The sequence below is a fragment of the Stegostoma tigrinum genome, chromosome 38, assembly GCF_030684315.1.
Source record: "Stegostoma tigrinum isolate sSteTig4 chromosome 38, sSteTig4.hap1, whole genome shotgun sequence".
NCBI lineage: Eukaryota > Metazoa > Chordata > Chondrichthyes > Orectolobiformes > Stegostomatidae > Stegostoma > Stegostoma tigrinum.
The window spans coordinates 12,923,487-12,937,109 of NC_081391.1; the positions used below are offsets into that span (position 1 = coordinate 12,923,487).

The window sequence follows — 13,623 nt, forward strand, 5'->3', positions numbered from 1 at the left end:
CCGCAGCTCTTTCGGTTTTTGTTTACAAACATTGACTGGTGTGCAAAGATACGTCTTCTTAAATGGCCCACGATCCCGCTCCTACCTGAATGTCGTTCTGTAGCTCTTCCTTATGCAAACGGACTCTCTCAATCTCTTCTTGTTCCTCTGGTGTGAGATCTGAGAAGTCTGAGAGGGAGAAGTGAGAGGGTACACTTAGGCCTTAACCACAAGGAGCACGTTTTTAACAACCAGTTACACATTCTTTTACACTTCATGAGTTGTGGGCATCACTGGCAAGATTGGCATTTGGTGGCTGTCCTTAGATGCTCTTAATTTGCAGACACAGGGTAAACATCCTGAAAATGCAGCATTAACTATACAGCTAGCTACATTGAAGATGTCAAACTCAGCCTGTCTGATTATTTAGAATTTCTATATAAAAGAAACAAGGAATTGCAATTCTGCAGCACTTCTCAAGGGTTTTTGAGTAGATAGGGAAAACTTCTCCACCAGTAGAAAATTCAAATGAAAGAGGGAACTGATGGAAGATGGCTGATAAAATACCAAAGGAGGCAACAAATTATTTCAGCGCAACAAACGATTATAACCTGCAGTGTACTGCCTAAGAGGGCAGTTGGAGCAGACTCAATACTAACTTGGGAAAGGGAATTGTGCGTGTGGAATTGCCAAGGTATTGAATGTAAGCTGTGGTGAAGCAGCAAGGAGGAGTGGGACTGGTTGAATAGGTCTTTTCAAGAGCTAGTACAAACACAATGGAACGAAAGGTCTCCTTCTCTGCTTGATTGCATGCTTTCAACCAGACGTGTTCAACTTTGCTATGAGCGACAGAAAAGCACTTTGCCACGCTCCCAGCACAGGTCCTAACAAATGAAGCAACTGTTATAAAACACCATACCTGCCAATCCTTCAGAGTTATGTTCCCTCAATCCAATTTATAGGAATCCCTCGGTTCAAAGTAAACATATAGTTTGTAACCAATCTCACTTCATCCTGAATGTAGGTCTCTCCTACAGCTACTTCAAAGCTGACAGCTGACGCTAGAGACTTCACTAAGTTATAACCCAAGCCACTCGCACATGCTTTCTAAATGACTCGGTGAAACAGGATTTGTTTGAGTAAACTTTTTCCCCTTACATCATCAAGTTATAATGTCAGTCGACTGACCCCGAACTCTGATTAACACAGGTACAAAATGGATGGGGACCGTGTGAGAGCTCACTTATTCATTATGTTCCTATGTAGCCTCAGGGGTGACTCAGCAGGGCAAGTTATCATATGTCAACTAAATTTTAATATCATTTCAAAACTTGATGCCCACAGAATTTTAGTAACCGCAAGGAAACAAGCAACAGGGGACTTACAGATCATGCCCACAATATCCAGACTGCAGTGCCAGGGAGCGGCTCTGACCGACCAAACATATAATCCCACTGTGCAGTAATGGATTCAACTGTCTCTCCCAAGAAAGCAATCAGTAACTGAAAACGGGACACAGCCAGACACCGTGACTGAGTTTCACGTTGAAGAGTGTCAACTGTACAGAGACCCGCACCCCCCCCTTGCAAACTCGTGTCCGCAGTCATTTCCTGGAACTGAGACACTTTCTTTAATTCTTTTCTACATTGTTATGGTGACAATTGTACTCTCTCATTGTGCACAATGTGCATCAATAGTAAACAGACTCAGACAAACAAAGGTTGGGAATCTTGCAGTGAGTAACTGACCTCCTAATCCTGCAAAGCCTGTCCACTATCTCCAAGGCATAGGCCAGGAGTGGGATGGAATACTCCCCACTTGCCTGGATGGGTGCAGCCCCAACAACACTCAAGGCACTTGACACTATCCAGGCCAACACAATCTGCTTGATTGGTAGCACATCCCTAAACATCCACTCCCCCCCACCACCGACGCTCAGTAGCAGCAGTGTGTACTATCTGATGCGCTGCGGAAATACACCAAAGTTAGTGCCGTCCAAACCCACAGCCACTACCATCTAAAAGAATAGGCAGATAAATAGAACACCACCCCCTGCAATTTCACCCCCTCCAAGCCACTCACCATCCTGACTTGGAAATATATCACCGTTCCTTCACTGTCGCTGGGTCCAGGTCGTGGAATAATCTGAATCATGGCATCGTGGATATACCTATGTCACATAGACTGCAACAGTTCAAGAAGACAACTCACCACTACATTCCTGAGGGCAACTGGGGATGGGCAATAAATGCTGGACCAGCCAGTGATTCCTATATCCTAAAAAAACACATCCACACTATACAGTCTTCTGTTCCGTCTTAAGGGGTACAGAAACTCCCACGAGTACTGCTGTCTGATAGGGGGTTAACTTAAAGCAGGGGATGGAAGGTACAGCCAATGACAATACCAACTCAGTGTTATCACCCAATCATCCAGTACTGTTCAATCCAATGTGGACCATTGGAGTAGATGTTTTATTTTCTCCTTATTCAAATGGAATCCGGCCAGTTCCTAACATATGATGGGTCGAATGGCCTGCTTTTGTAAATTCTATAACTTCAACTCGCTTTTATGTAGCATTTTTGGTGAAATGATTTGCCCCAGGCATTTACCAGCAGTGTTGTCAGAGGAAACCTAACACTGAGAAGCATAAGGAAATGGGGAGGCGATGGTCTAGTTGTATCTCTGGATTGTTAATCCAGAGACCCAGGTAATGTTCTGGGGTTCTGAGTTCAAATCCTTTCATGGCAGATGGCGCAATTTGACTTCAACAAAAAACTTGAATGACGAGTGTATTGATGACCATGAAATAAAAAACGAAAGAACTGCAGACGCTGTAAACCAGGAAACAAAGCAGAAATTGCTGGAAAAGCTCAGCAGCTCTGGCAGCATCTGTGAAGGATAAAACAGGGTTAATGTTTTGGGTCCAGTGACCCTATAACTGCTGAAGAAGGGTTACTGGACCTGAAACATTACCTTTGTTTTTTCCCTTCACTGCCAGATGCTGCCAGACCTGCTGAGCTTTTCCAGTGATTTTTCTTTTGTTTCCTGTTGATGACCATTGTTGATCGTTGGAAAAATCCATCTGGTTCACTAATGTCCTTTAGGGAAGTAAAATTACTGACGTCGCCAGGTCTAGCCCACATGTGACTCCAGACCCATAGCGATGTGGTTAATTCTTAACTACCCTCTGGGATGGGCAACAAGTACTGGCCTAGCCAGCAACACCGTCATCTCATGACTAAATAAAATAAAATTATTTGGTCAAAGAGATTTTAAGAAATGTCTCAAAGGGGGACAGAGAGAGAGGTGGACAGGTTTAGGGAGCAAATTCCAGAATTTTGGGAATAGCTAGGTGAAGACATGGCTACCAAGTGATTAAGATCGGTGTGCAATGATTTGTGGCACGATGGGTAGTGACCCTACCTCTGGCCTAGGAAATCTAAATCCAAGCAGGTTCATTAAAGATAACCAGTGGAAACAGTCAGCACACAGCTCAGAGCCAGTACCCTGAAATGAGGAGATTCTCAATCCCCTGTTAATATTGATCAGCCAGGGCTTCTTGATTGGCCCAGGTTAACAACCCCAATTAAGGGTCTCGTATGAGCAGAGTTGAGTATTTGGACAGACCAGAGCAGTGAAAAAATGGTAGTATAGTAAAAGGTGCTGGAGTATCTGACTAGCATGAGTTATATTCATTTAACGTCTGTGAATGTCCATCATTTTGACAAGCACAGTAGGTGAAATATTGGTCTCAGACTTAATTGGTTCGTAGCACTTTCAGCTCTGAGTCAGCAGGTTGGGCGTTCAACTCTTGCTTTAGCCCATTCAGAGTTAAAGCAATGACCGTGTTAACATTGGATTGGTAAGTGCTTGATGGGAATAGATGGGGTGAAATTCATATGAGTTGACAAGGAATAAAATATGAACAGTTTCCATGTTGCAGCAGCCTAACATTTCTAAAGAATAGAGCTCATAATGTTGGCTGATCCTCATCGTGATTGGGAACAGGTCAGCCAGGTAGACATCAGAGAATATGAGTTCCTTGATTAGGGCTGTTAACCTGGTCCAATAAGGGAGCCCTGGCTGACAGATATAAACAGGAGTATCAGAGGTTCTGCTCACTCTGAGAGCTGGCTCTCAGGAAGCTGTACTGCACAGTCAGAGGTGCTATCCTTCCAATGAGATATCAATCTGAAGCTTGTCATCTTTTCAGACTGATGAAAAGTATGTCAACACTCAAGACAGATAAGGAGAATTGTTTTTTCATCTCTCTGAAAGTACTGATTTAATGGAATTTGTTTCCACCAAGGGCTGTAGAGGCTAGATTGTTGAAGTCTATTCAAGGGTGAGACAGACAGATTTTTAATCAGGAAGGGGATTAAGTATGATTCGGAAAAGGCAGGAGAAGTGGAGTTGAAGATTATTGGATCAACCATTATCTCAGTGAATGGGATAGCAGACTCAATGGGTTGAATGGCCTAGGTCTGCCCCTGCACCTGATATGCTATTTAGAGAAGAGCAGTTACTTGGCCGTAATGTATTCCTCCACGCGCATTTCCGAAACAATAACTGGCCATTAGCCGCATTGTCCTTTGTGGGATCTTGCTGTGCACCCCCCATTAAAAAATGACAGCTGCCAGACTACCACAGTGGTTGCAGCTCAAAAGCACTTCATTCAGCTGCGATAGTCTAGGAGGCACTGAGAATGTGAAAGGCGCTGTACAAATGCAGGTTCAGCCTGGGTGAATGAAAGGAAATCCATTCGCGAACTGCACAAATGTGAAGGGATTATACATTTCTTTGATGGTGTTAACTGCCACTGCGAGTCAGCCTGGTGTTCTCTTAGCCCAGTGTGGTAAAGGAAGCAGCTGCTCGCTGACTGCAGTCAGAAGGAACTCACTGCAAACTCCAATCTCCCACTCCTGGTCACTCTAACCCTGCGTTATCTGTGTTACAGGAAGCAGCTGTATGTGTGACAGGGAAAATGACATCCTCAGACCGAAAGTGACACTTTGCCAAATATATACAGTGGAGCCTCCCGCACAGGTTCCTGCTTTGGGCTAGGCTTGGCCCTATCCTTGACAATGGGGCTTGCTGCAGCCCAAAAGGGAGAATGGTGGCTCAGAAGCAATGCCATTCAGTGCTAATGCAATTGTAGGATACATATCCAAGGCAATGGGTTCAAGTCCCACCATGGTAGCTTCTTACATCTGATTAATTTTAAATTGAATCAAGAACTAGTCTCATTTAGGGTCACCCATTGATTGTTGCAAGCGCTCCATCTGGTCTGCCAATGTGTTTGAGGGGACTAAAGCGACCAGGCCCACCCATACCAGCATAAGGCAGAGGAACTGAAATAGGCCATTCAACCCTTCAACGTCCGCTACACCACTCAATGAGATCACAGCTGATTTGCTAATCCTCAGCTCTGTTTTCTTGCTATTTACCTGATTTCCTTACTGATTAGAAATCTGTCTCAGACTTAACGTGGAGATGCCGGTGTTGGACTGTGGTGCACAGAGTCAGAAGTCCCATCAAGTTATAGTCCAACAGGTTTATTTGAAATCACAAACTTTTCACAGCTGCTCCTTCATCAGGGCTCTGAAAGCTTGTGATTTCAAATAAACCTGTTGGACTATAACCTGTTGTTGTGTAATTTCCAACTTTGAATAGACTAAATGGCACAACTTCTACAACCTTCTGCGGTAAAAAGTTCCGCAGATTTACTGCCCTCTGAAAGAAGAAACCCCAGATCTAAAACAGCCTGATTCTTGGCTGGATCTGTAACAAGTTGTTCCACAAAGATGTCCTGACTGCACACAATGAATTTTTTTTTTGTGGTTACCTCTGCAATTTGACTGTGTCCACAGTTAACACACTGCCTTTTTTTTTTAACTGCCCTACATTATCCGTCCTACCATCTAGGTGCTGTTAGGGGACCTATAGGCTACTCCTACCATGGTCTTCCTCCCTTTACTGTTACGTATCTCCACCCAAAGGGATTCTACATCATCCAAATGAAGATCATTTCTTGCTATCACACTTATTTCATCAATCTATTGGTATAGTTACCACACCACCACTCCCTTTGGAAATTCACATCCTCCAAAATATTTAGATTCTCTACAAGGCAGAAAGCGGTGATGCTCTTTGGAGAATCCCACCCATAACACCATAATCCCACATTTACCCCAACTAATCCACCTAGCCTGCACACTTTGGGGCAATTTCCCACGGCCAATCCATCTAACCTGCACATCTTTGGACTGTGGGAGGAAACCCAAGTACCCAGAGGAAACCCACACAGACATAGGGAGAATGTGCAAACCCCACACAGACAGTCACCCGAGGCTGGAATGAAACTCAGGCTCCTTGTGCTGTGAGGCAGCAGTGCTAAACGCTGAGCCACCGTGCCGTCATAGTTCCCATTTAGGTCCCAGCTTTGAACTCCTATTAATCATGTTTCTGTATTGGCTCCAAAATCCACCCATTGAACTGTATTTATAGCATTAATTTATTTATTCTGTTCCGTTGACATTGAAGTAAAGAGCCATTAATATTGACTATTTACCATGTTTTCCCCACTTGACCCTATTTGCTGTGTTTTTTTACGCCCTGACCTGTCCCAGTCTGTGTCATTATCTAAACAGTTGCCCTGTGATGCCTCCAGATCCCACTTGCTCTGCATCCCACATCCAGAGCAGCTCCCTCTCACATTAATTTAAAGCTCTACAGCCCTTGTGACTTAATTGACCAGGACACTATCCGCAGCACAGTTCAAGTGAAGCCCATTCTTGCCCTATCTGTATCTCACAGCAGTCTGGGTGACTCCTAACTGTGCTCCGTAGGGACCTCTTAAACCATTCATCCAGTGCGGGATGAATGCTGACCTCAGCGCTGATGGTCATAATCCATGTAATAATTCATTAGTTATGTGCGGCGCACTGTAATGTTCTGCATTGTTGCTCATTGTTTAACATGTTGTTGCACACAACACCGTTTGTCGCCTGCACACTGCACCCTACAACAGGCTTTCAGTCGAAAAATCTGACCCTTGGTGCACTTTGTTAATGTTGCCCACCTGCCCCCAAACCACTGCCCCCCCCCCCCCCCCCCCCCCACAGCAATGTTAGTGAGGTCAGCCAAGTGTGGGAGACTGGAACTTTCTTAAGGCCAACCTCAACAGCGTGGAGGAGCAGGTTGGAGTGTTTCAAGGAGGAACATGGGTGTGGGGGGAGAGAGGAGTGGGGGTTGGAGATGGGGGTGATGGACTGTGAAATAAACTTGAATGGAAACGCTTCATGAGTGCATGTGTCATTTTGATGTTTGTTTGAGGCTGATTTTCCTCAAACATTTCAGCTTCCAGTTAAAATTTCTAACGGCCGGTTGTTTGAGTTGATGGTCGGAATTTTCAACCCAGCCCCTTTGTAAATGACACTTTCTATTTTCGACGGCAAGACCACCTGGATCGCCCTGGCTCGGTGCATGACGGACAGTTCCTCATCTATAAACCACAATCAATCATCACTTCTCCTTCCTCTATGTATCACAAAGCTCAGAGAGATGTGAAAAGGCCATTCTCCTCCTACCCCTCCACACCAGTGACTTGAAGCAACACAAATTACTGCTGAATTTTTTAAAAAATGAAAAGCCAAATTACGTTGGTCTTTTATTGAAAGTGGCTTCCTTCTTCTTCAGTTCTCTGCGCAAAGCCAGGTCCAGTTCACAGCACCAGAATCTCAGCAAAGGGTAGGTCAAAATGGCAAGTCCTGACCCTATCCTCAGACAGAGCAGGGATTGGATCCCGTACAATTGGCATAATTTCACACCCAATTAAACTAACTGGTCCCGATGAAGCCTCAGTCATAGAGATATACAGCACGGAAACAGACCCTTCGGTCCAACTCACCCATGCTGACCAGACATCCTAAATTAATCTAGTCCCATTTCGCCCATATAATCCTATTCATGTACCCATTCAGGTGGCTTTTGTGCTCCTGAGATGCTGCTGGGCCTGCTGTGTTCATCCAGCTCCACACTTTGTTATCTTGCCTTTTAAATATTGTTATTGTACCATTTCCTCTGGGAGCACATTCCATACACACATCACCCTCCGCGTGAAAAAGCTGCCCCTCAGGTCCATTTCAAACCTCTCCCCGCTCACCTTAAACCCATGCCCTCTAGTTTTGGACTCCCCCACCCTGGGGAAAAGACCCTGGCTATTCACCCTCACGTCCCTCATGATTTTATGAACATCTATAAGGTCACCCCTCAGCGACCGACGCTCCAGGGAAAATAGCCCCAGCCTATCAGCCTCTTCTGTAGCTCAAACCCTCCAAACTTGGCGACATTCTTGCAAATCTTTTCTGAACCCTTTCAAGTTTAACAACATCTTTCCTATAGTGGGGAGACCAGAATTGGATGCAGTATTCCAAAAGTGGCCCTAACCCATGTCATGGGCTGCCAAACATGACCTCCCAACTCCTATACTCAATGCGCTGACCAATAAAGGCAAGCAATGAAAACAGAAATTGCTGGAAAAGCTCAGCAGGTCTGGCAGAATCAGTGCAGAGCAATCAGAGTCCCTTCCTCGGAAGCATGAACTTGTGAATGCTGAAACAAATGCAAAGAGTGCTGGGGGTGCTCAACGGGTCTGGAGAGAGAAACAGAATTAATGTTTGAGTTTGATACAAATCTTTGGATCTGTAAGAGGTTAGAAAATGATTTGTTACTCTGGGTTCTGAGGAAGGGTCACTGGATCTGAAATGTTAACTCTGATTTCTTTTCACAGATGCTACCAGACCTGCTGAGCTTTTTCAGCAACTCCCACTTGTCTCTGATTTACAGCATCCATAGTTTTTTTTCTATTTTTAATAAAGGCAAGCATACCAAACTCCTTCATTTCCAATTATACCTGCAACTCCACTTTCAACGCACTATGAACCTGCACTCCAAGGTCTCTTTGTTCAGCAACACTCCCCAGGACCTTACCATTAAGTGTATGAGGCTTGCCCTGATTTGCCTTTCTAAAATGCAACACCTTGCATTTATCTAAATTAAACTCCGTCTACCACTCCTTGGCCCATTTGCCCATCTGATAAAGATCCCGTTGTACTCTGAAGTAACCTTCTTCACCATCCACTACACCACAAATTTTAGCGTCATCTGCAAACTTATGAACCATATCTCCTACATTCACATCCAAATCATTTATGTGTGTTGTAGCCTGGAGATGTGGGTAGCGATTGTAGAGGCTCCAATTTTTTTCTATCACCTGGCTGATCAGGATCTTCCTGTCTGTCGTTGGGATCTGTTGCAAAGATTTGGAAGTTGATAGTCGATCTGTTAGGCTATGTTATGAACACATCTTTCTGAGCTGTCAAGTCCAGAAGTGAGACTTGAACATGGAGCTTCTGGCTAATATTTAAGTTACAAATACTTGTGTAGCTACAGTTTTATATTTCTTTTGCGCAGCGAAAATGCAACAGGAAAAGTGCATGACCAGCGCTAACAGAAGAAAGTAAGAAATTGTTTTAAGATAATATTAGATCTAAAGAGAATCTATAAAGTTTGTATACAAATGTAACAAGCCTCATGATTTGAAGCAGTAACAGAGGACCAAGCGGGGAAATGGACAATAAAAGGAAATGGACTTCTTAAAAAATTCATTTGTGGGAAGTAGGTGTCGCTGGCTGGGCCCAGCATTTATTGCCTGTCCCTAGTTGCCCTTGGGAAGGTGGTGGTGAGCTGCCTTCTTGGACCACTTCAGCTCACTGTGGGTTGACCCACAATGCCCTTAGGAAGGGAATTCCGGGATTTTGGGCCAGTGACAAGGCACAGCAATATATTTCCAAGTCAGGATGGTGAGTGGCTTGGAGGGGAACTTGCAGGGGGTGGTGTTCCCATATATTTGCTGCCCTTGTCCTTTTAGATGGAAGTGATGATGAGTTTGGAAGGTGCTTCTCCAGTGCGTCTTGTAGATGGGACACACTGCTGCGACTGAGCATTGGTGGTGGAGGGTGTGCATGTTTGTGGTACCAAACAAGCGGCTGCTTTGTCCTGGGTGGTGTCAAGCTTTTTGAATGTTGTTTAGAGCTGCACCCATCCAGGCAAGTGGGGAGTATTCCATCACACTCCTGACTTGTGCCCTGTAGATGGTGGAAGGGCTTTGGGGAATCAGGAGGTGAGTTACTCACTGCTGGATTCCTAGCCTTTGACCTGCTCTTGCAGGCGATAATAGGCAAAGGAGCAAATGGACAGTGAAAGCTTGTCTAAAGGGGCGGCACGGTGGCTCAGCGGTTAGCACTGCAGCCTCACAGCACCTGGGACCCAGGTTCAATTCTAACCTCGGGCGACTGTCTGTGTGGAGTTTGCACATTCTCCCCGTGTCTGTGTGGGTTTCCTCCGGGTGCTCTGGTTTCCTCCCACAGTCCAAAGATGTGCAGGCTAGGTGGATTGGCCATACTAAATTGCCCCATAGTGTCCAGGGGTGCATGGGTTTATAGGAGGATAGGTTTAGGTGGGATGCTTCAAGGGGCAGTGTGGATTTGTTGGGCCAAAGGGCCTGTTTCCGCTCTGTAGGGAATCCAATCTAAAGGGTCAGTGAAGACAAATGTATGTTCATCACAATCTGAAATTGGAGAATTGATAATGGAGAACAAGGGAAGGGTAGAGCAATTAAGTGAATGCGTTAGTTCTGTCTTTACAGAAGACCACACAAATATCTTCTTCGAAATAACAGGGAAGCAAGCTTCTGTTGAGAATAGACCATAAGACCATAAGACATAGGAGTGGAAGTAAGGCCATTCGGCCCATCAAGACCACTTCCCCACTTAAATCATGGCTGATGGGCAATTCAACTTCACTTCCCTGCACTCTCCCCGTAGCCCTTGATTCCTTCTGAGATCAAGAATTTGTCGATCTCTGCCTTGAAGGCATCCAACGTCCCGGCCTCCACTGCACTCTGTGGCAATGAATTCCATAAGCCCACCACTCTCTGGCTGAAGAAATGTCGTCTCATTTCAGTTTTAAATTGATCCCCTCTAATTTTAAGGCTGTGCCCACGGGTCCTAGTCTCCCCGCCTAACGGAAGCAACTTCCTAGCGTCCACTCCTTCTAAACCATACATTATCTTGTAAGTTTCTAATAGATCTCCCCTCAACCTTCTAAACTCTAATGAGTACAATCCCAGGATCCTTAGCCATTCATCATATGTTAAACCTACCATTCCAGGGATCATCCGTGTGAATCTCCGCTGGACATGCTCCAGGGCTAGAATGTCCTTCCTGAGGTGTGGGGCCCAAAATTGGACACAGTATTCTAAATGGGGCCTAACTAGAGCCTTATAAAGCCTCAGAAGAACATCACTGCTTTTATATTCCAACCCTCTTGAGATAAACGACAAGATTACATTCGCTTTCTTAATTACAGACTCTACCTGCAAGTTAACCTTCAGAGAATCCTGCACCAACACTCTCAGATCCCTTTGTACTTCTGCTTTGCGAATTTTCTCACCATTTAGAAAATAGTCCATGCCTGTATTCTTTTTTCCAAAGTGTAAAACCTCACATTTACTCACATTGAATATCATCAGCCATTTCCTGGACCACTCTCCGAAACTGTCTAAATCTTTCTGCAGCTTCCCCACCTCCTCAGTACTACCTGCCTGTCCACTTATCTTCATATCATCGGCAAACTTCGCCAGAATGCCCCCGGTCCCTTCATCCAGATCATTAGTATATAACGTGAACAGCTGTGGCCCCAACACTGAACCCTGCAGGACACCGCTCGTCACCGGTTTCCATTCCGAAAAAGAGCCTTTTATCCCAACTCTCTGCCTTCTGTCAGACAGCCAATCCTCAATCCAAGCCAGTAGCTCACCTTGAACACCATAGGCCCTCACCTTGCTCAGCAGCCTTCTGTGAGGCACTGTATCAAAGAATGTGGAATTGAAGGAGATTAGTAGGAGTAAGGAATTAATGAGACTAAAAGTGAGTAAATCTGCAGGATCTGATTGTTTACATTGTGAGATATGACAGGAGGTGGCCATGAAAATATTCCTTTTCTGAAAAAGGGTCCAGACCCAAAATGTCAGCTTTCCTGCTCCTCTGATGCTGCCTGGCCTGTTGTGTTCATCCAGCTCCACACCTAGTTGTCTCATGAAAACAATGGATGTGTTACTTATCATTTTCCAAAATTCTGTAGATCCTGGAACAGTCCTGGAAGATTGAAGGCCAGCAAATGTAACCCCACTGATTGAGGGAAGAAGAAACATGGGTATTAGCGACCTGCTAGCCTAAAATCTGTTGCGGGCAGAACACTGGAGTGTATAAAAAAGGGCGTGATAACATGACACCTAGAAAATGTCAATGGGATTAGACAAAGTTCAACACAGTTTATGAAAGGGAAACCATGGAGATTTTCTGGAGAACATAATAGAATAGATGTGGGAGAACTCATGGATGCAGTGTATTTAGATGCTTGAAACACTTTGGATAAAATCCCACATCCGTGGTCAGTCGGTAAAACTAAAGCAAGTAGAACTGAGCCAAATATACTGGCATGCATTGAGAATTGCTCACAGCACAAACTAGGGTGAACGGTAGAATGATGAGGAGCAAATAAAGTTTTTCAGGGCAATTTAAACAAGTTGTGTGAGAGGGTGCACAGCAGTATAATGTGAAGTTATCTATCTCAGTCAGAAAAAAACAGAATGGGAAAGGTGTTTATATGGTGATAGATTGGGAAAGGTCGATATGCAAAGGGTTTTGGGGGTCCTCGCATGCCAGTCAATGAAAACAAGCACATTGCAGCAGCAAGCAGTGAGGAAGGTGAATGGTATGTTAGCCTCCATTGCACAGGAGAGGGGAAATCATACTGCGGCTGTACAGCACCTCAGTGATACCATATCTGGAGTATTGTGTGCAGTTTTGATCTCCTCACCGATGAAAAGATATACTCCCCACAGAGGGGTTGCAGCCATTGTTCACCACACTGATTCTGAGATGGTGGGCTTATCAAATGAGGAGAGAATAGTCAACCAGGTCTCTGTTCACTAGGGTTTAGAAAAACAAGATGGAATCTCTCCATGAGACCCAATGTGCTTCCTCACACAATTATCCCCAACTCACCTCATTGGCAACATAACAATCCCCTGGGGTGGGTCCGATGCCAGCCAGGTTCTCCCAGTATCTGTAGCTGGAAGTATTTGGCACAGGGTAGACCAGCATCCTTGGCACCAGTGCCACCTTGGAATCCCCAACCTTGCCCCCAGGTAAATATCAGCAAGCTGGGTTTGCCCTTCACTGGCTAATAGTGACACAGCTGACCCGTCCTTGCACGTACAGCGGTACCTTTCTACCTCCCTGGCAGCTTAAACGTCAGTGCACACAGAATACATGCGCTGAACCTCCTCCCCTTCCGACAACCCTCTCAATGTCACTGCTGCTCTTTCTCCAGTGCCCAGTGTAGCCTGTCTCTCATCATTGTTCAATGTATGACCATCAGTGTAACAGGACAGCTTTCAGTCGCCTCAAAACATTCACCTCTCAAACACACAGAATCAGCACTGACATTTCAGAACTGAAACGGACAGCTCATCTATTTAGCACCAACGATTTTACACTTAATGAATCATCACTC

At 45.0% G+C, this 13,623-nt stretch overlaps 1 protein-coding gene across 5 annotated transcripts in view; it reads right to left on the reverse strand.

Moving 5' to 3' along the window:
* The window catches only part of LOC125447313 (cytohesin-3-like), a 77,481-nt gene that overhangs the window by 42,936 nt on the left and 20,922 nt on the right, over positions 1-13,623 (reverse strand). For 2 of the 5 annotated variants that reach the window (XM_048521634.2, XM_048521632.2), the window contains exon 2: positions 86-168. The exons of 1 other annotated variant lie outside the window; for it this stretch is intronic. In XM_048521634.2, coding sequence (XP_048377591.1) covers positions 86-168 — 83 coding nt within the window. Of the gene's footprint in view, positions 1-85; positions 169-898; positions 1,015-1,364; positions 1,476-13,623 lie in introns of those variants that run through there. 2 more of the 5 variants (XM_048521633.2, XM_048521635.2) reach the window with 2 other exon arrangements.